The 20,424-nt window shown below is 48.9% G+C and overlaps 1 protein-coding gene across 1 annotated transcript in view; it reads left to right on the top strand.

Moving 5' to 3' along the window:
• Tpst (tyrosylprotein sulfotransferase) overlaps positions 1–20,424 on the top strand; it is a 105,579-nt gene that overhangs the window by 71,542 nt on the left and 13,613 nt on the right. The window contains exons 3-4 of the mRNA XM_075685999.1: positions 16,054–16,361; positions 16,798–17,037. Coding sequence (XP_075542114.1) covers positions 16,218–16,361; positions 16,798–17,037 — 384 coding nt within the window. The 5' untranslated portion in view covers positions 16,054–16,217. The remainder of the gene's footprint in view (positions 1–16,053; positions 16,362–16,797; positions 17,038–20,424) is intronic.

The following is a 20,424-nucleotide window of genomic DNA, read 5'->3' as shown; positions in this document are numbered from 1 at the left end:
TATACTGCGCATTATGAAATTCCCGTGAGCCGTTGGGACACCACGTCGGCCCGGGTTTTGGAAATCGCCTCAAATGGCCGCATTAGACGAGTGCTGCTAACTGCTCCGCTTCTTAATCCCAACAGGAATGCGGCTCACGTTTCGTATAGCCTGTCATCGTTTCTCGCTTCTACACGCCCCGCTTCGTTATTGCTTTCCGTCCTTTTTTTTTTTCAGCTTGAAATCGTAGGCGCCAGAGTGCGGAGTACGACGACGTGCGGAGCACGCTGATTAATTAAATGGGAGATACTGAGGCAGGAGTAAAAAAAGAAACGCAAGTGTGACAAGAAGTTGGGATGTTTCTCGCGCTTTCGTGGGCCGAGCGTGGGCATCGTGGATGCGGGTGCCCATTCCCTTACGTTTTATTGTTGTTATTATTATTTTTCGCACTAGTGCGCGGGAACAGCCCGCGTGCTTAACTTCTTTGAGCGTGGTGGAACAGCGGCATATACGGCGGCTGCCGGCAGCGGGAGCACACGTCTCTCGCGGACGCGTGATGCATGCGGAGGGGTGAATTAAGCGAAAGTGGTGTAAACAGGGCTCATTTGCGAGGTGCCTTCTTCGCAGATGGGGGCCCGGCGCTGCGGAGTAAGCGCTGACGACCGTGTATACGCAGAAAGCACGCCTCTGTGTACGAGCCGCTCGCCCAGGGAAGACGACGATTCTAATGCGAGCTGTTTAGCATAATACCCGCAATTCGAGCTGTTTGGTCAGCGGATGAAGTAGGCGATGTGTAATCCTTAGCGTGGAGGGAGGCTGAGGGGCGAGTCTCTGAGCGCTCATCTCCTTGCCGCTTCGCTTGTTTTCATTTTGTCGTTTCCGTCAGTCGTCTAAGCTCGCTAAAGAGACGCGCAGAAAACAGCGCTATCGCGGGCAGAAGTTTGCGCATCTGCGCGCGCTTACCACGGTTTAGAGGGTGCAGGCGAAGCCCTTTCTTTTTTTTTTTAATGTGAGGCACTCTTTGCCTAATTCTTGGCACTTTGCGGCAGGTAAGTTCCTGTCTCGCCTCATTTTAATAAGGAGAAAACAGTGTTTGACCGACTTGGGAATCGAGCCTCTGCCGTCGAGCACGGTAGCCGGTTGCGCTAAGCCACCGTTGCACGTACTGTACGCTTCGTTCAATCCAAAGGCCAGCCAGCTCCTTGAAACACCCGGCCCATGCACCCTGTACCACTCTATCGTCTGCTTTCCTAGCGATAGCTTGAGTTTTAAAGTGCCGTGTTGACTGCACTTTCTCCGGGGCTGGCCCACTTTCGCCAATACTTCATGTTGTAGCTCACTCTATACATAGAAACTGTGCGTACAGATTTCATGAACGCCCAAGCTATTAAAGTCAATATTTCTTCGCCTAAGTACATATGCCATCATGGTTTTAACATGTGCCGCAAGAAATAACCGTATGTGCGTACGATTGTATAACAAATTGATGACGTCACAATCCGTGTTTCTCTCGCTTATGGTCGTCCACTATCTATGTAGTACCCAACAATCGCCATCATCTCGTAGGCTCCCGTCGAATCACCGGCGTAGAGATCATGCCATTGCTGTCGTACGATCTTCTACAACGTGGTTGGCGTATTTGCTGCTGTCGTCACACGCTCGCATGCTCGGGACCCACGCACCGAACTACTTAATTTACAGGAACGCGTTCGTCGACCTGGCATCGTGTTGCGGAGCTCCAAATAATGTAGGATTGCTGGGTACTTGCAGAATAGTTCGCATGACATAAATTCCCACAGTGCGGGGGGGAGGGGGGGGGGAGGGGAGGTATCTGCGCATTTCTTTTCTTCTTTCTTTTTTATTTCTTTTCTGTCTCTGTCTGTTTCTTATTCTCTTGTTCTTCTCTCTCTCTCTTTCTCTCTCTTTCTTCGCGTCGTCTTTTTGATTTTCGGCAAGAGGTGATAGCTTGGCTGTGAAGCAGCGTTCCTGACCTAAGGTATAAAATCTTAGTGGTAAGGCGATATGTAGATAACGAAGACAAAAGAGCAAGGCAGCTGTGCATGTTCATTACAAGCTCACACCGGAATTCGTCAAATGTTTGGCTGGATTGTTCTTGTTCGGCGCATAGGGTATCCTCGTTAACGTTAGCCAAACTGTTGAAAACAGGAAATGATATTTATAAGACAACATGCAAGATGCGATTTTAACACCTACTGTGTTCGATTGCCAGACCGCTGGCGACCGAACACCGTATGTCTTTAATCGTGTCTGGCACCCTAAAATCGTAATTTCTTTTCTTTATACAGATTGGCTAACGTTAGCTGGCACACGCGGTTAAGAAGCACAGAACTATACGTGGCGGCGCCATACACAACGATGACTAAACGATTCAGCATTGACACATTCCGAATGCAGTGGCTTTCGAGTTAAGTTTAGCATTCCAATGATTAATCGCGTTGCATTTTTGGTTCTGTCTCAGACCATTGAACATTTTTCCTGTTTCCTTTTTTTTCTTTTGTGCCTGTGTGTGTGTGTGTGTGTGTGTGTGTGTGTGTGTGTGTGTGTGTGTGTGTGTGTGTGTGTGTGTGTGTGTGTGTGTGTGTGTGTGTGTGTGTGTGTGTGTGTGTGATGGAGACATAGAGAGAGAGAGAGAGAGAGAGAGATTTGTGTGGCGTGAAGCAGCGACCAGAACAGCAGCTTTCATTGCTATCATCGGGCAGCGTCTGTTCTTACACTCATAACACTTGGGATCGTGTTCACAATGACATTCCAGAGAGCAGGAGCCAGTCAGTAGAGACCTTGGACATATTATCATCGAAGGCAGTCGGCCACTATCAAAAAGAACGTGCGAACAAAAAGCTTTGTGAATTCAGCCACCGGACTGCTTTGTGAAGTATATAGTATGCGGGACAATATGTTTTGACAGTAACCACGAGGTAACAAAACGCATAAACGAAAAGCCAGTCTGCTTGCTACCGCTTAGGCAGGTGCTCCACGCTTAAACCCATTCTTTGCGGAACGAAAGCGCTTTCGGCAGTCGTTAGCGCCGGGAACGCCAAGAATAAGTATCCCCACGTATTCCCGCGTTACTGCCGTTTAAGACGGCTGTAGGCTGTGTCAAATAAATGGCATCCTTTGGAAAGCGGGAGCACGAACGCAATCGGGAACCGACATAACGACGAAAAAGCCATCCTGCCCATATAGCGGCTTAAGGTCGGTAAGACGAGACGTTCGAGAAAGGTTAAGTAAGCAGTAGAAGGAGGAAAATGCTCGGTAATTGTCTCTGTAACTGTGGCCATCTCAACCATGCCGTATTGGAGAGGGATATGAAGGGGGAGAGAAGGAAAATTGGAATAAAGAAGGAGGGCAGATTGTTGGCCGCTGTGCAAGTTGTTGCCCTGTGCAGCAGTGCAGCCATACTGGAACTGTGACATTTTCTCCCGCTTTGCGGGGAAAGGGGCGCCGTTTCCGGCTGTGATTGCTGTCGTTAGGGAAACACTTCGTTCACCGCGCTGCATGGGCGCCTCCGAAACTGCGGGCTGGCTAGCCGGTCTTGTTTGTCCGACGATATTCCAATCAAGCGTTTCCCTTTCTTTGTTCTGCACGCTCGATTGTTTGGGAAAACGCGCTCGTTTACGTGTACACATATGGACTTCGGGGAGAACCGTGCGCTCTTCCTTTTCTTTTCTCTCTCGCTATTCATCTGTGCGCGAGCACGTATCCCGATCGCCAGCCTCGTCGCCAAAATTTCGCGTTAGTCACATCCACTGCCGCCGAGTATCTCTTTCTGACACGAGCTTTCCGCTGTGTGCGCTTCTTACTTTGCCGCCCAGTGTTTGTGCAAGCGACGAGCGCAACCGGGGAATTAAGTGAAGGTGGCTGGCGGCGGCGCGTTGTGTTTGCGTAACTGCAACAATCTCGGCCTCCCAGCGCTCGGGAGTTGCGTTGTGTATTCTTGCTTACGAAATTCGTCGCACACGACTTTCCCGCGAGTTTCCCGCGCGTCCAGAACGCGCGATACAGGCAGGAGGCGCGCCAGTACCCCCATTTATTGCTGCTACACGAATGCATACAATTTAGATAGAGACGCAGTGCGGTCCGTGCACTGTTGAAGGGAACGCTATAACGGGCAGCTCTCTTACTTTGCCAGCGTTCCAGCTGCAACTGCAGGCTCCAGCTATGTCAGTGCACTGCACGGGCGCGCAGAAAGATACCATCGCCCTCAACCGCAAATCATCTGCTGCAAAACCTAGCAACTGTTCACGTACCTGTGCTGCGTGCCTTCTTCTGCTGAGTGCGTTCGAAAGCTGCTTCATCCACCGACCACTCGCGTTCGGGTGCGTGCGTGCGTGTATGTGAGTGGCGTCGCGTTATGTTGTGCTGCATGTGCTGTACTGTGCCCGACAGTGATCACTGGAGCCGGCATTACGACAATCGGGGAATTTGTCAGGCCAAAGAGAGAGAGAGAAAGAAAAATACAACTTTATTCAGCATTGTTTAATGTGCCGTCATCCAGATGTTGTTCATCCGACGCCCAGCAAGTGGAGTCCGCAGTCCAGGATTCAGGTTGCCCCGCGATTGCCCGTCGTACCAGCTGTTGCTGGTCATGCAAGTTAGAGCTGGACAGCGTGGCTTCCCACTAATTTTTGGTGGGGTGTGGAATAGGGGAGAAGGCCAGTGTGAGGGAGCACTCCCATGTGGTGCGTTTGTGCGAAGCATACTCCGCGCAATGGGCGTAACTGGCATCGGTATTCGTAAATAGTTGGCTACATGAAGTGATGACTACGGAAGGAGGAGGGGGGAAGTATGTGTTAGTCTGTAGCTGTCGCCAGGCGACGGCTTCTGCCTGGTTAGGGGAGCCATCTATGCGGTGGTGGGTAAGTTTGGTGCGCGAGGTGATAGTTCTGGAGGATTTTGTGATATCGTGGAAGTATAGGGACCGTGCTGGGCACTTCGTCGTTCTTTCTGTGTGGTTCCCGGGTAGCGTATGCTCGGACGACAGCAGGGACTTACCATATTCCTTAGAGGGACTCGTGGCCGAGGGCCTAGACAAGAGTGGCAAGCGGGAGCGTCCTTGTCGTGCCTGGAGGATGTGGAGGGCTTTGGCAGTGATTCTGCCACGTGCATAGTTGCGGCAGCGCGATTGGGAGTCTGTGGGGATGGTGAACATTTCTATGGGAGTAGAAGAGGCGATTGCTGATTGAACAGTTGCTGCGAGGTTTCCTGGAGGTCATTGTTTACCACGCCAGTGGTGTCGTGAGTTCAGCAACTGCCCTGTCGATGACAAGCCCCGAATTGTATAAGCGTTTCTTTAGCGACATTTCTTGTTCGACCACTTCAAGCCTCTGTCTTCGTGCGGGAGTTTCTTTCTTGTTTGTCGATATTTGACTTAGATGGCAAAAAAATAATAATAAGGACGTGAGGAAGGAAGACCAGACAGAACGAGCGGAGGGGGGGGGGGCGGGCTTCTTCAAACTAAAGTTTATTCTCGAAAAAAAAAAAACACGCCTGTTTATCATTCGACACAGATCAAAAGCAATCTATGTCGTTACGCAATTAAACGTGCCCTAATTTTAGCTCTTGTAGTCATTTTTTGTGTGTGTTCGTTACTCGTTCTGCGTTTGAGTCGTGTTGTGTTCTGTTGTTGAGCCGTGTGTGTGTGTGTTGTATGCTATAGAGGAAGAAAAGAAAGTCAGGCTCACTGTTTATTCCTTCGCGCGTCGTGTCCGAAACGGGCTGCAATGATGCGTGCGTGGGCGGCAGGACGCACTCGTAATGCGTAACCTTCTTACGCCTGGGTTGTGCCTCTCTGAACGCGAACACCGACGCAGCCCCGACGCGGAGGAGCGCGAGAAGCGTGCAGCCCTTGCGACGTCGGAAAAGACCGCGCTGACTTTGTAGGCGAGAAGCACCAGTGGCGGCGGCGACGACTTTTCTTGCTCGGGTGGAAGTCAGGGAAGCTGGTAGGAAAGAGCGGCCGGCCACTTTTGCAATTCAATAAGATCGCGGCCGCGTACAAATCAGTTTCGTCGTTGTTAGGCCGCCACACCCACTGCTGAACACCCTTTCGTTCCGCCTATTAGGCGATCTTTGTATATTTGTGTTTTCATCTGCCGCGTGCTTCTCCCAAACTTGATTCTTACCGCGTGTTCGTTGTACGTATACGTGGCTCGACAGATGCCTCTGCACATTTTTAGGTTTGCGAGTGCTGAATATTTTGTGCGTGTGCTCTTGTTTCATTTCGTTTTTGTTTCCCTGCGTATTATTCACGACGGAACGTTACTCCAGGTTCCGCATAATACTTGTAGCTGTAAATTCGTAGGAAGTCATTTCTGCGTGAACATATTCAGAACAGTCTGCGCATTTTTCGTTTATAAGCTGGCACCTTAGTTTACAGTGACACAAATTTGTATCTTTCGGCCTATCGAGTAAATTTTTTGTTTTCTTTTTTCGTTTCGCACAGGAGTGCGCAAAGCCTGCGCAGTCAAGAGTTACGAAGTTAATAAATTTCATTCTTATCAGTATGCGTTCGACGTCTTCTTCACTTTTCTATTTCCGAGATGAAACTGGAGAAAGAAAAAAATTACAGTGATACTGATTGCACCCGTCTAGTTTATGTGTTTTATTTTTCTTGTTTCGCTGTAGTATTGCCGCACGAGATCCTGCTCCATTGTTCCCTCGACGCCCGCCGGCCAAATAGGCGCGGGCGGAACGCCCCTAAGCCGGCGCATATTACGCTCCAACCCGCGATTACAAAGTCAAATGAAACCGCGAGCTCTGAGCGACAGCGTTCGTGCACTTTTGCTTACCCTCGCTTATCCGTCCAGGTGATGCCATTGATCTGGCATTTCGGAATAACGAAGCTCTGGAGGTTTGATCATATTAGGCGTCCCTCAGGTGCGGCAAAAGCACGCGTGATAAAAACACTGAGACGAAGTTTAGGAGGACTGGTTGAGTGCTTGGTTTGTGGTCTCTGCCTACTTAAACCGAACAGAGCGCGACCACAGACACTATGCAAGAAGAAAGAAGGACAAAAGACAAGATGCCGGCTTACTTGTATTTTTTTTTCTGTGTAGTGCCTGATTTGATTTCTTTATCGAAAATCCTTCTCACCAGCTCGTTAGGCCGCAAACACAACTTCTTACAGTATGCGGATTTGTGTGAAAAAGGAAAACAAAAAGCGCAAAGTTAGTTCAGTCTTGCATGGTGACAATGAGCCTTGTTGCGTGCCCGTAGGCGGTTCTTCGCCTCGCCGCTCTCGTCGTAATCGTGCGGTGCAACGGGTTCAGTGCCGCATTGTGCGTTGAGTGGCGCAGGTGTGCACCGTTTCTTGAGGTTGGCAGCGGCCGAATTTGTTCCCCTCTCTGGACCACGGACAACGCATGCTGCTCGAATGGCGCAGCTTATATAACAGCGGCGCTTATCGACATCTGTAAATGTTGCATTCTTTGAGACTTGCGATGTGGGCCCACCCTGATGGATGAAACAGAGGATACGCGATGAGCGTGGTCGAAAACAGTGTGTACTTCGCTTCATTTATCGCAGTTTGTTCGAACGTGTGATAAAGTGCGCTTGCACTTGGGGCACAGGCACAGACCGCCAAACTCTCCAGGACCTTACTCCCGAAAGGCCCCGATGGGGCAATAGCTACCGACAACCACACATTTTAGTATACCATCTCTCTACAGCATATGTTTTATTTTTGACCAAGTTGACACTATTCACCCTATATATCATTGTCATAATTTTACCTAAACATACATTTTACGCACTCCACAGCGAATGATTTTAGGCCTCTATACAGCAGTGCACATATACACTCTGACATTGACCCCAAAGTACTCGACTACATTAAACCATTGTCTGGCGCTCTTTGGCGCTCTTTGGCCCTCCTTGGCCCTTGCGCCATAAAACCCTATTAATCATAATCGTCAGACCGCCATACTATATGCGTGGAGGACCTGTGTTCGCTTCTCCCATAGATGCCCGACTATCAGTTTAATTTCTACGCTTGCTCCCCGTCCTCTTCATCTATAACAGGCTGTAAGCGGCCCGCAGAGGCTGTACATTTTCTACGCTCTTAAAAAAAAGAAAGAAAGGTCGTAGCAGTTACTACTTAGTTGTCACGCTATTTACTACCTTGGTACTACTATGTACTACCTGCAGCTGGTTGCCGACGGCAGGTATACAAGGTAGTCAATAGTGTGACAACTACGTAGTAACTACTACAGCCTTTTTTTTTCTTTTTAAGGGTGCATATACCCGCACCGGTGCCTCAAGTGACAGCCATACTGGCACCACTTGCGTATTCCCGGCCCATTTTCGACGTTACGCCGCCGTGCCTCGCCTGGCGTTGGGGCGTCCGTTTCGCGCCACGTGATATCAGCGCTGTTATTGCTGGCCGAAATATGTTCAGTTCGGTGGTCGTTTGCATCGGTAACTGCATGGAACGCATCTCAGCCACCACGACAGCGCTGTTGTCATGAAGCGTAATATACGGACGCTTTGACGCCGGATACAAGGTCATGCCCAGAATACGCAAATACGTTCGACGCGTTCGCCGCCTAAAGTGAGTTCGCAAACTTCCTGCACTTTGGCCCGTAGCCTTGAACAAATCCTTCCCAGTACAAAATATTATCGCTGAGAGTTCATAGTTTTCACCGCGGATCGCCTGAAACTAATGTGACGCTCCTGTGTTGCTAAGAATGTACGCTTTTTTCAGGCAAGAATCAAGCAGATATACTGTATAGCGCCTGGCCTGTATACAAGTCACTTGTATATAACGAGCTACTTCTGAGGCCGCAAGCGCTTCTTTATAACAGCGCCCGACTATATATGTAAATCTGCTTGACTTTCAGCCATCCGCATATTTTTTATTGCCGAAGTCGAATTGCTGCGTTGGTTGTTGTTCGTTTCCCGTCTTACCTTTATCACCCTCAGCTTCAACAAAGTTCGAGCCTAGTTTGCGAAAACACCCTTGTACTTAGGTTTAGGTGCACGTTAAAGAACCCCGGGTGGTCGAAATTTCCGGAGTCCTCCACTACGGCGTGCCTCATAATCAGAAAGTGCTTTTGGCACGTAAAACCTCACAATTTAATTTTTTTTAGGCTCGAACTTAGCACTGCTAATGTAAGTACGCGATATAGCAAATTTAGATTGGGGGGATCGCGACGTCTCGACGTATGCGTTGTAAGATTTAAAGTCGGGCTTCTAGGACGATCGTAGGAACTTGGGGCGACAGGACTAGGCGAGCAGGGTTTATTTACATTATTTACAGTTGAAACGTGGGATACATTAACACAGTCTAGCGTGACTCCCAAATGGAGCGCGCAAGACGAAGCATACAGCAAACGAGCACACAGCTCACGAGTACATTGACGAGCACAGATCACGACGACGAGCACACCCTAGTAGCCGACAACAGGCGCTTATAACCACTCCGTTCGACGTCAGCGTTCGACGTCATCGTTCGACGTCATCGTAGAAAGTCCTCGTGGTCGCCTTTCTGAGAAGAGGGTAGGGGTTTTACACACACACATGCCGTACAGGTTTCGGTGCTCTCACCGAGGGCCGATGACCTTTTCAGCGCAGTCATCGTGGTATCCATTGTCTGGCGTCCCCGTAGTCAGGTGGTCACGCCCGAACCCAGCCGGCGCCTCTACATTCCAAAGCTCCCGTAGTCCGCAGTTCTCCAAAGGAAGTTCACGGTTGGTTAGCGCTGTCCTCGCTGGTTCTCTGAAGGGCGCCACCACCCCGGATCGATCGACGCACCTGCAGCGGGCTGAAATAGCTGCAGGCCGATCCTAACAGCGTGCCTCACGTGCCTTACGCACTGTCATTTATCAGAATCGCGCTTTTCTACCTCGTGTCTCTTTTTGCGATTTCGTGCGCGCTGCGACGACGCCCTCGAGTACGCTTAGCACACCTCGGAGATTTTCGGTTGGGTGCACCTCCAGATTGGGTGGAGTCCGCCCCCTACCGCTGTAAGGAAATGCGTGACCGACGGTGGGATCGGAGCTCCTGTCTTCCAGCATAGCAGCTCGGTGTTTTAATCATGAGGCTACGATCGCACGCGTGCTTGTTCGCTGGCGCTCAAAGTCGCTATTTGAATCTGTCTGGCGCGCGCGTGACGCGTGCCAGCTTCTCACATTTTTCTTTTCCCCCTCGTGAGAGCTCTAGCGTTTTGAGACGCTCTGTTGGAGTGCACTATAGCTGCCTTCGAGAGGGGGCATTTTTTTTTTTGTCAGCCGGATACCCTACGAAGTCTGCGAAGTCCGCCTCGTGTTAAAAAAAATATGTTGCCCACAACGGCAGGTCTAACCCATGAGCCCGCACCAATGTGATTTTGGGACGTGGTACCGCCCGTCATGCATGTTGCGCCACTTCGAAATTTGTGAAGGGTTCTGTGCCAACGCACACTCTGAGAGTGGTGGCCTCTGTGCGTGTATTTGAGGAGCCCACAGCAAGCAATGCTGTGTAGCGCCCGTAGACTATGTTGTGTAACATCCGTCGCAAAGATGATTGGATTGACTACCTCCAGGGCTAGTTCGCCGTGCGGCTAATTACGCGCTCCGCGCAGATACGCGAAGTACAGCTGCACGTATTCACAGTTTCACCGGTAGTGGGTTCACAGTATACACAGCAAGGGCAAAGCTGATGTTCTTGAGAAGTTGGCAGCTGGTGTCGGCTGTGAAAGCATGTTGCTGTCGCAGCGAATGAGTTCGAAGCCCGAGAAATAGTTCGAAGTCTGCCGAATATTTTAACGTGGGTTTCTAGGGGGGGGGGGGGGGGGCAACGAGGCATCCGAGCCCGCTTTGGCAGTACGTGCGGTCGCACACGGCATCCTAATCTAAGCGGGCTTCTTGTATCATCTTTATGCGGCTGCTTCTCACCGGCGTTTACAATAAACCTGCAGCGCGTGTCGTTGCGGGATGAAAAGGAGTGAGCCGTACTCCTTTGGAGTTACCCCGTTAGTTATCCTCGGAGAAAAAATAACGAGCATCTCTCTCTCTTTTTTTTCCTCAAGCTTTTGATTGCCCACGTGGAACAGAAACGGGGCCATTGGGCGCATCGCGTGGTGCGTTGCGACGAAGCCCTTCAAACGAGGCCGCCGCAGAAGATGAGACAGGAGGCGGAAACCGCCGTGCGCGGCTCGTCGTCGTGGCGGCTTTCATCTCTCCCGTCCGCGGAAGCCGTTCAACAACAGAAGCGAGGTGTTTGTACGGCATCCTTTACGATCGCCTCTGTGCTCGCCTCGGCGCTCCGCGCGACCACGCTTCGGTTATGACTTGGCTGTGTATACATACCGCTCTTGGGAGTTCACTTCGATAACGAATCGCTGACTCGTGAAATTATATGTGCGCTGGCGTGACATTCGAGATATTTGGCTTTTGCTTTGTTTTTGTTCTTACCTCGAGGGCTCTGGAGGAATATTACGTGCGGGGGTGGGCAATGAATACTGCGGTTCATGGTTAAACACACGTCAGGTGCTCACCGTCGATGGCGACTGTCGATGATGACTGTTTGATGGCTGTTTTATTTAAACTGGGTGTGCAATTTGTTAACATGGCGATGTTGGTGGGAAAGTCATTCCAGTATTTTTGAGAAAATACTTTCAGAATGACGCTGTAACGGCGGTGCGTTTAGGGTATATATACGTCTTTTCGATGGCTATGGCGTTATGTCCGATGTGCCGGTACGATGAATTCATTCCACTGGTGGCAAGAAATATAAAAGTTCATGATATAGGCGCGCAGTTAAACAACTGGAGGCAGGAGGAGGAAGCAGAGATGTTAATGCATATACAATTAATATGTTACTGTAATGAGAACGAATCTAGGAGCACGGTTTCGAGTGGATTTAACCATATTGTCACGTGGTGGTGACGTTGCAGAATGCAGTAGCAATACTGTGAAGGACGAAACTAACCTTTATTGGGCGAACCTGTGGCCGCAATAAACAGGCTACACTTATAGCACAACGATAGCGGCCACTACGGTCGGCGATCATCGAATATATGATGAGCGGGTCAAGCGCGTCGGCTTTTATACATCAATCGTCGAATGTTCCAGACTAATCGCTGGGACCCCCATGCCTTCCACAAAGTTCTACATAATTCGCGTCGCGCACACATGCGATCATATTACACAAGGTTCGGTCACAGACAGAGGCATCGATAACATTCCAGAAACTTCCGATACATGCAGGCGCGTCCTGCGCTCTGCGATAACATTTCTTAGGCGGTGAAACGTGTCGCCCGATTAAGATATACAAGTACACGTGTCAATATTAATAACGTTAGCTTATTATTATCATACTCACGTTTATGTCCCACAAGTGCTTTATAAACTTTTTGAGGGCGCGTGCAGATGTAAAATTGCGACGAAGATAAACTAAGACAATTAGCAGAATTAGTAAGTGTCGCACTAGGGCTTGCGCGTGTGGTGAACTTCGATGACGTCTACATGGATGGATGTGAACACGGATCATATATAGTTCATTTGTATGCCTATACTCAAAGTGCTCGCAAGATCTGTCACACTTCGCGGAGTGTGCGTGCATGGCGTGTACGATAAGACCTCGAGAGAGAGAGAGAGAGAGAGAGAGAGAGAGAGAGAGAGCACGCTCAACTTAGTTCGAAAGCGCGTTTTCTTTTTTCCCGCTCTCTCTCTGTCTCTGTCAGAGGAACGCTGTTCAGTTTAGGCAGCAGAATATGTGGGTCGTGCTAGCTTTGCGAAAACGGATTTGCTAGGTGCTCATTTATTGCTCTCTTGTGCGCGCGATACTTTTTGCGTTACTATGTGCAGGGTACCTGCGGTTTTCTCATATGCTATTTTTGCCTGCTATCTCAATTTGCAATCAGGCTTGTCCCCCCTTTTTTTTTTAATGTAGTACCGAGCTCTGCGTTGCTGAGCAAGTTCCGAAAGGTCAGCGCGCCTTCAATTTTACTCCTCCGTTTCTTGATGAAATTAATAACTTCTCCTAACAGAAACCATCTTTTTGGTTGCAGAAATCATTAACGTATAATTAAATAGCCTCTCCAAAGAGGGAATTCTGAAGAAATGTTTATAGCTCTCGTTCATTTTTTGTTCGTTTGCTTACTTTCAAAAGCTGGGCCTCATTTCGATAAGAGGCCCAAGAATCTGGGGCGGAATTCACTATGCGAACTTACGGATAAATTTTGTCGTAAGAAAAATCTTACGAAACAAGCGTATTTACAAAGCTAAAGCTGTTCCTAAGATCAGCAAGCTTGCGTTACCCGCCGCTGCAAAGACGAACAATGCAGTTGAAGAAAGGCGTGTATGTAATGGTAGCGCAGGTGCGAACTACATTAAATAGTAAGCGTAAGTCGATTCACAAACTCTAAACAGCCGTCGCAGCTGCCGACACTAGAAGGAACTTCTACGATGTGCAAGTAGCAGTCTAATTATGTCTAGCTGCGCTGCTCGAGCAGACAGGGTAAGCGTGTAGGAACGCGCTGTAGCGGCCGATTGGTCAGAGGCTACTGCTGAAAGCTGAGGATGGCGCGTGCTTATAATTTTGTGGCGTGCTCTGATTTGTCATCTCAAAGTGCAGTGAGCCGTTTTAGTGCATAATTGCATCGGACGTGCGCTGCTGTGGAAGGCAGTAGCATTATTGCTGTGCTGCGTATTTCTGCTGAATATCTGATAGGTTATGTTATTTTGTGCGCGCAATTGCCGGATTTCTCATACCCCTCATGACACTGTGAGGATGGGGAGGTGAATCCCACCGTTCGTAACCAGTTGTCAAGATTGGAGTCGTGCATGAATTAGATGGTAGCTGGCCCATGCCGTCGTCCAACTTATCCACGCTGAGGACGTTGTTGAAGGGAAGGACTGCTTCTCATCGAGAACGAGGAATATGGGTTTGTTTACCATATCTACATAAGGACGTTGCAGTTCATCAGTCTAGCATGACTGCGAGAGAAAGTACACTGAGCTGCCGCACAACAGCGGTTTATAAACACTCGGTCCTCCCTCGATCCCTAGGTGAGGGAATGGTTCGACCAGTCATTGTAGAGGAGCCGCCTCTTTGCGGGAGGGCTTACACACACACGCACGCTTCCGCACAGGTTCACGGTCCCCAACCGAGGTCAGACGGTCTTCGCAAAACTCGGGGGTTACGTCAGGAATGGTGCGTGGGACGGGGCCTCCAACTACGTTCCCTCGGGAACTCCCTTGCTCACAGCAGACCGGATCGGCGGTGGCGTGTTCAGTCACAAAGCCTGGTTCGTCGAACTCCTCTAGGCAATCCCGCGACGAAGAGACGAGGACGCGGCGTATTGTCCTCCGGAGACAGTAGACTTAGTGACGCCGTTTGGCTAGAAGATGATGGTGGCTTTCCAGGAAAAGTCGACGCCGCTCTCGCACCTGGCTGGCAAAACTTGCACCTCAGCAGGCCGTTCTTAACAACACTCTATTGGGTAGCAGCAAATAGAAGCGCAGTGTCCCTCCCATGCAACCATCAAGTTTGTCATTCAGAAGTTTTAAGAATTTTTTTTCTAGTATGAATTTTCTCTCACCCATAGGGCTGCGGATGATGGTTTTTCCAGGTGCTTTCGAGGCTGTAATTCTCCAAGCAAGATGAAACAGCGAAACAAACGTCTCAACGTTTCTAATTATCAAAACTTGTTGCTGTTTCACAATTCGCTGTCGTCTTCCGTGCTGTTAGCCTCATCCTTACGTTATATTACTCACATCACAGTTTCAATTCAGCACTAATACGAGGCGACTTAGTGTCTGTGCTCACGGTTTTCCTCACCCTGTGGCCTACGGTGTGAGCGAACGTATGCGTACGACGAATAATATCACCTACCACTATTGATACGAAAATCATGCGGACTGCTTGAACAAAAGTTATGCTGTGAAATAAAATACACCTCTCTCTCTCTCTCTCTCTCTCTCTCTCACACACACACACACACACACACACACACACACACACACACACACACACACACACACACACACACACACACACACACGCACACGCACGCACACGCACACGCACACACACACACACACACACATGCCAGCGATACTGCGAATGTAAACTGCATAGTGTTATATACGCCGATGTGTAAGTTGGCTTTCTTGCAGTTTGTTTTCGGCCCTCACGGATGAATCACTGAGACATAGAAAACTTCGCTTTACTAAATGTGTTCGTACCTTCGTTCAAAATTCTGTGTCACCTTTTTGTCGTTTGCTACGCAGCTTCGCTGGTCACCCACTTTCACAGAGTGGAATGGCTCGTGATGTCTTTGTCCGCGCTGTAGAACAATGAAATTGTAGAACACTGAACGCTGTTGAGCACTGAACACTCACTACACTGAAAGTGTAGTCGTGTCCGATTTTTATCGCCTGCTGAATTACCTTTATATATTGTTAACTAGTGAATTTGCATTGCATCTTGTTTCAGTCTTAAAAATATTTGTATATTACTGTACTCACCTTTGGGGGAGCCCTTCGTGGCTGCGGTATGTTGAAATAAAAAAAATGAATAATGTAAAACTATCAACTTGTGCAGTAATCGTTTACTTGCAGGCTTACTCACAATTATAACTATCGTTACTTTTTGTTCCCTCTGCAAGATAAGGATTTGAAGTATGTTCCGCGTTGGTTGAAGGCTACATGTGCAGCTGAGTATAGAAAGAAGAGATATATCAAAAAAAGTAAGGACAGATTGCTTCAACTCGCTACACTACTGCAATGCAGGAAAGATGAGGAGGAGAGATATAAAAATGGGTAATTGGGCTGAACAATTTCGATCGGCCGTAGCATTAATCGTTTTTTTTTTCTCGGTAAAGACTGAATAGAAAGAATGGAGTGGAGAAGGAGGTCATATGGATGGATGTGAAAGACAAACGGTGGTGGCGAGAAAGAAGCAGCAGCACCGTCTCCCTTTCGTGAGCTCCTGTGTAATCTAACGCTAATTACGATTGAGCGTTTGCGAATGTTCTGCCCTCTCGTGCTCTTATACTTGTTATCGGTGTGACGACTCGCGAGTTGAAGCGTCCTGCTCTAAACACGTGCACCTTCCTCTGTTCGATTGCAGCGGGACCCCGTGTGGCAGCGGCTGCGCAGCCAGCCCGTGTGCCGCGCCTGCCCCGCCGCCTGGTGTCCGGTAGCATGAGGTAGCAGGCCAGCGCAGCCCAGCGCCTTCCTCTTCCTCCTCTCCCCCCGTCCTGGTCCTACACGTTGCCACCAGCTGCAGTGGCAATGCGCAGCGCCGTGCTGCTTCCCAGGCCCACCCGGCGGTGGGTGGTGCTGTGCGCCGCCTGCCTGCTCGCCGCCTTCTTCTGCTACTCCTTCCTCGGCTCGTGCCGCTCGGGGAACTTCAGCATCACATACGTTGCGCCAGAGGTCGGTGACTCCTACTGTCTTTCTTTCCCTGTGCGAAAGTTTGGCCTATCTTGCGTCTCACAGCGACTAGCTGTGATACGCCTAGGAAACGAAATGTAGGGTGCAGAGAAGCAGGGGGTTCTAATGAGGGTATACACGACCTTCGTAGCCATAGTGTAGTTAGAAGTCTCCTCTTTGTGCTCTAGTGGACATAAAGTAAAGCCGCGGAGATGGTTATATTGATGATGAACCATTTAACTCAGTTGAAGCTTGCAAGGTGGGAAAAGTAATGATTATAACGAAAAGAAAAGCCAAATGCTATTCCACGGAGAGTACTTCTGGTCTTAGCGAAAATCTGTGGGTGGAGTCGAGTGTCGCAGGGTGACTCCGCATTGCTCACACTCATTCCGTCGTCGAAGCGTTCCCGATCGTGTCGTCTCTCTCTCGCCGTGCGCAGCGGTTCGTGTGGGGCCGCAACGCCGAGAAGGTGCACTACGACCGCCACATGCCGCTGATCTTCATCGGCGGCATGCCCCGCAGCGGCACGACGCTCGTGCGCGTGCTGCTCGACGCGCACCCGGACGTGCGCTGCGGCGAGGAGACGCGCATCATCCCACGCCTGCTCTCGCTCAAGCAGCAGTGGTCCAAGAGCCCCACCGAGGTGCAGCGACTCATCGAGGGGGGCATCACGGACGACGTGAGTTTTTCGGTTTAACTTGGCTGTGTGGTCTCTCGGTTTGTCAACTCTCTCTCTCTCTCTCTCTACGACCGCGCCGCCCTCCGCTAAAGAAAGGGGCGCGTGTACGCTATGAAAGCGTCACAGCCAGACGTGGCCACACGGAGATCGCTGTCGCTGAAGCAGCCTGACACGCGGCCCGATTGCTGCATGTACAGTCGGCGTCGAAATTTTGCGGACCGGGAGATCCGAGAGAACGCTTAATATTTCCGCAGCCTTGCGTGCACTATCATGTGAGAAAAACGTACTTGTGCCGTTCTACTACAGTTACACGCTGCTCGGGAATTCAGCGTTTGTTTGTTTCTTTTTTCGCTCATCCCAAGGCTCGTAATCTTTAGGCGTCGACTGTACCTTCAGCATGCAAACGGTGAGTGCAGAAAGTAGCCGCGGGGAATCGCATTGTTTGATTGAAGTGAAGCTTTCTCTGCGAATCGACCCCGACCTTTGCATGTGGTGGCTGCTACTTGCGCAAAGAAAATAAACACTTCTTTTCTGAGGGCCTCGCCTCTTGGTCTTCGCCCGCTGTGGTCGCGGAGAATGGCGTGTGAGAAGGAACGCTGGCACAGCAGTGTTTCCCGCCGGATGCCATACGCCCACTCATTGCGAGAGTATACGTAATAACAAATGCAAAGAAAGAACTACCTGTCGGACGGTGGGATCGAACCCCGATTTCCCAGCACAACAGCCCGCTGCTCTAACAATTAGGCCGCATTCGTGCATTATGCCGAAATCATTAGGCGACTTGCGTGCACGCAAGTTTCCTTTAAGCCAAAGGCATGGAAATGGCTCGGGCGAATAACCTGCCTTAATCGCTTAGAACATTTAACGTACCTCTCAAGATCAGAAGAACGGCACTTCTTTTTTCTTTTTTTTTCCTCTTTATTCTTCTGCATACCTTCCTAGGGATATCTTATCCAATTCGTGTAGATCCTCTGAATGCAGAGTAGCATGTAAGCAAGTATACGCCTGCTCTAAGCATTCTGCCTTTCAAAAAGGAGGTTTCTCTCTCTCTCTCTCTCTCTCTCTCTCTCCGAAACATTGCTAGTTTCACGCATAGCAGGTGACGCTGCGAAGGCTAGAAAAACTTCGCTCGCTACTTGCATTCGTGACCAAGAAAAATTTGGTGCATCACAAGTGGGGAGTTTGCGAATAGTGGTTTTTGAGACCGAATCAAATACGAATCAAATAGTGCCAGAAGCGAATCGAATCGACTATCGAATAGTTTTGAATAATAAGCATCCCTCATCACAATTAATTAAGGGTGTGCGAATAGTACTTTTTGAAACCGAATAAAATATCGAATACTTCTCGTATAGATTTCTAATAGTGAACAGCCGTTCTTACCAGTAAGAGAAAACGATTTTTACATCCTAGTATATTCGCAACGTTAAGAAGTTTCTGTCGTCACATCTCACGTATAAAGCATTGTTTATTAAAAGCATAAATAGAGCGTAATTGATCAAGTGGGAAGTTTATTCGCATAGTCTGGACTCATTGATGAATGCGAATGATAGTGGCTTAGGCGTAAAAGTCTGACTTCGCGAGCGACGTAGCGTGCTTTAATATGAAACGTCCGGTACTTTATATCTACTATGGCTGCAGAAATAAATTTATGGCGTACTTTTGCTGCAATTTTATGCTTGGTCGCTCATAGTTGGCGATTACGATATTTGAAAACTATTCTAAAACTGTTAGTTTTTAGGAATATGGACTATTCAATTCGAAGACCGAACCGGATTGGGTATTGTTCGGTTTGTTATTCGAAAGTTCCGAATATTCGCACACCCTTACAATTAATAGAAAATCATGTTCACAAAGTAGCAAATTTACGTCATTATATAGTACGCTATGCAGAGTTAGTTGTTTATTAAAAGCACAAATAGAGCGTTAGGAGCAAAAAAAAAATTTCGAGGATGCTTAAGCTTCCCCTTTAAGAGTGAAACGCGATAGCAGTCAAATATCCCTGGCTGCTTCTCATGCTTCCAGGCAACTGCACCTTGTGTAACCATAATGTTTTCATGGAAACGCTGGCTGCGAATGCTATGCACGAAGGCGGGCTTTCTGTTTTCTTTTTTTCTGGTGTTTTGTGTATATGCTATGCCCGGGGGGGGGGGTGAAATTTCATCCTTCTTTTGCCCCACTTTTATGTTTAACTGGGCGCAGTTGACGTTCTGGAATATTCGAAAAGTATTCGAAAAAATATTCGAATTTAGGAATAGTGACTATTCCGCTTTGTTCTCCGAATGGATAGGACACTATTAGATTTGCGTTTCGAGAGTTCTGAATATTTGTGCAGCCCTAGTCACACGTGGAAGTAAGAGGGGAAGCGTCGTTTTATTCGATGTAACTATACATACCGTAATATTATGTCACAAGATATGACGTACTTATTTCATGGAAGGCGTCGCTGATCTGGGTCCTGTTTACCATCGAACGAGCCGAGTGGCACGCTTTCCCCGGCCATTGCAGCGGATTGCTCGCGCTCACGACCGAAAACATAGTACGTCGCATGCTAGGAGCACGGACGTGCATAAGAAATACGAGATCTGTCGCTAACCTTACGTCCATAAAGTTGTAGTTGTAATACGTTTACAGTTATTCTGTTGAAAGTATCCCAGAACAAGGACAAGCGCACGGTGATGCGAGCGGAGTGAGACTTCCGTGAAAACAAAGAATAAAATGTAAAAGTCAAGCAAACTCCGTATCGTTTTCTCTCGAAACATATTTAAATTGATTAACGCATAGAATGATGGCACTGTTACCTCACTTTCAAAGAGGCACAAGACAAAAAGAAAGAAAGAGAACGCGCAAAGATACGCTTCACCTCCCGCAGTCCACTCCATCCGAATGCGCAGACATCCCACAAGCGGAAGCAGCGCCCTCCTTTGCAGGTGCGCCGTTCGCGGGTGGGATCCAATATTCAGTGAAGACGGGACGCGAGGGTCCCAGTGCTGGGCACTTTTGTCACTGAGGTCACTGAAGTCACGTAGGAGATGCTGTGTGGTCGGACTGACGCCATCAGTTGATGTTGGTCTTTTGGCTTGTTTGTTTGTTTGTTTCGGTACTAACGCAAGTTTCATTCTGAAAACAATAAAAACTCAAACATCAATAACATTTGCGGTGTTGTTGATGTTTCGTCGCTGTCAGCCGTCTTTATATTGAGTGGCCAACCTTTCTTTGGTCTGATATTTGGATTGATTGATGTATTGATTGATTGATCTTCTTTTTGACGCAATGGCTGTGTGACCTAATAATGCGAGTAACAGTGTTGGGAATTAACTGTAGCCCTAGAGGCCGTCGCGTTGTTCAGGCAACTCAGTAGTCTCGGTACCTCTTGCACTCAGTGCG

Source organism: Dermacentor variabilis, chromosome 3, assembly GCF_050947875.1.
Source record: "Dermacentor variabilis isolate Ectoservices chromosome 3, ASM5094787v1, whole genome shotgun sequence".
NCBI classification, from domain to species: Eukaryota; Metazoa; Arthropoda; class Arachnida; order Ixodida; family Ixodidae; genus Dermacentor; species Dermacentor variabilis.
This window is presented reverse-complemented; position numbering and strand designations above follow the sequence as displayed.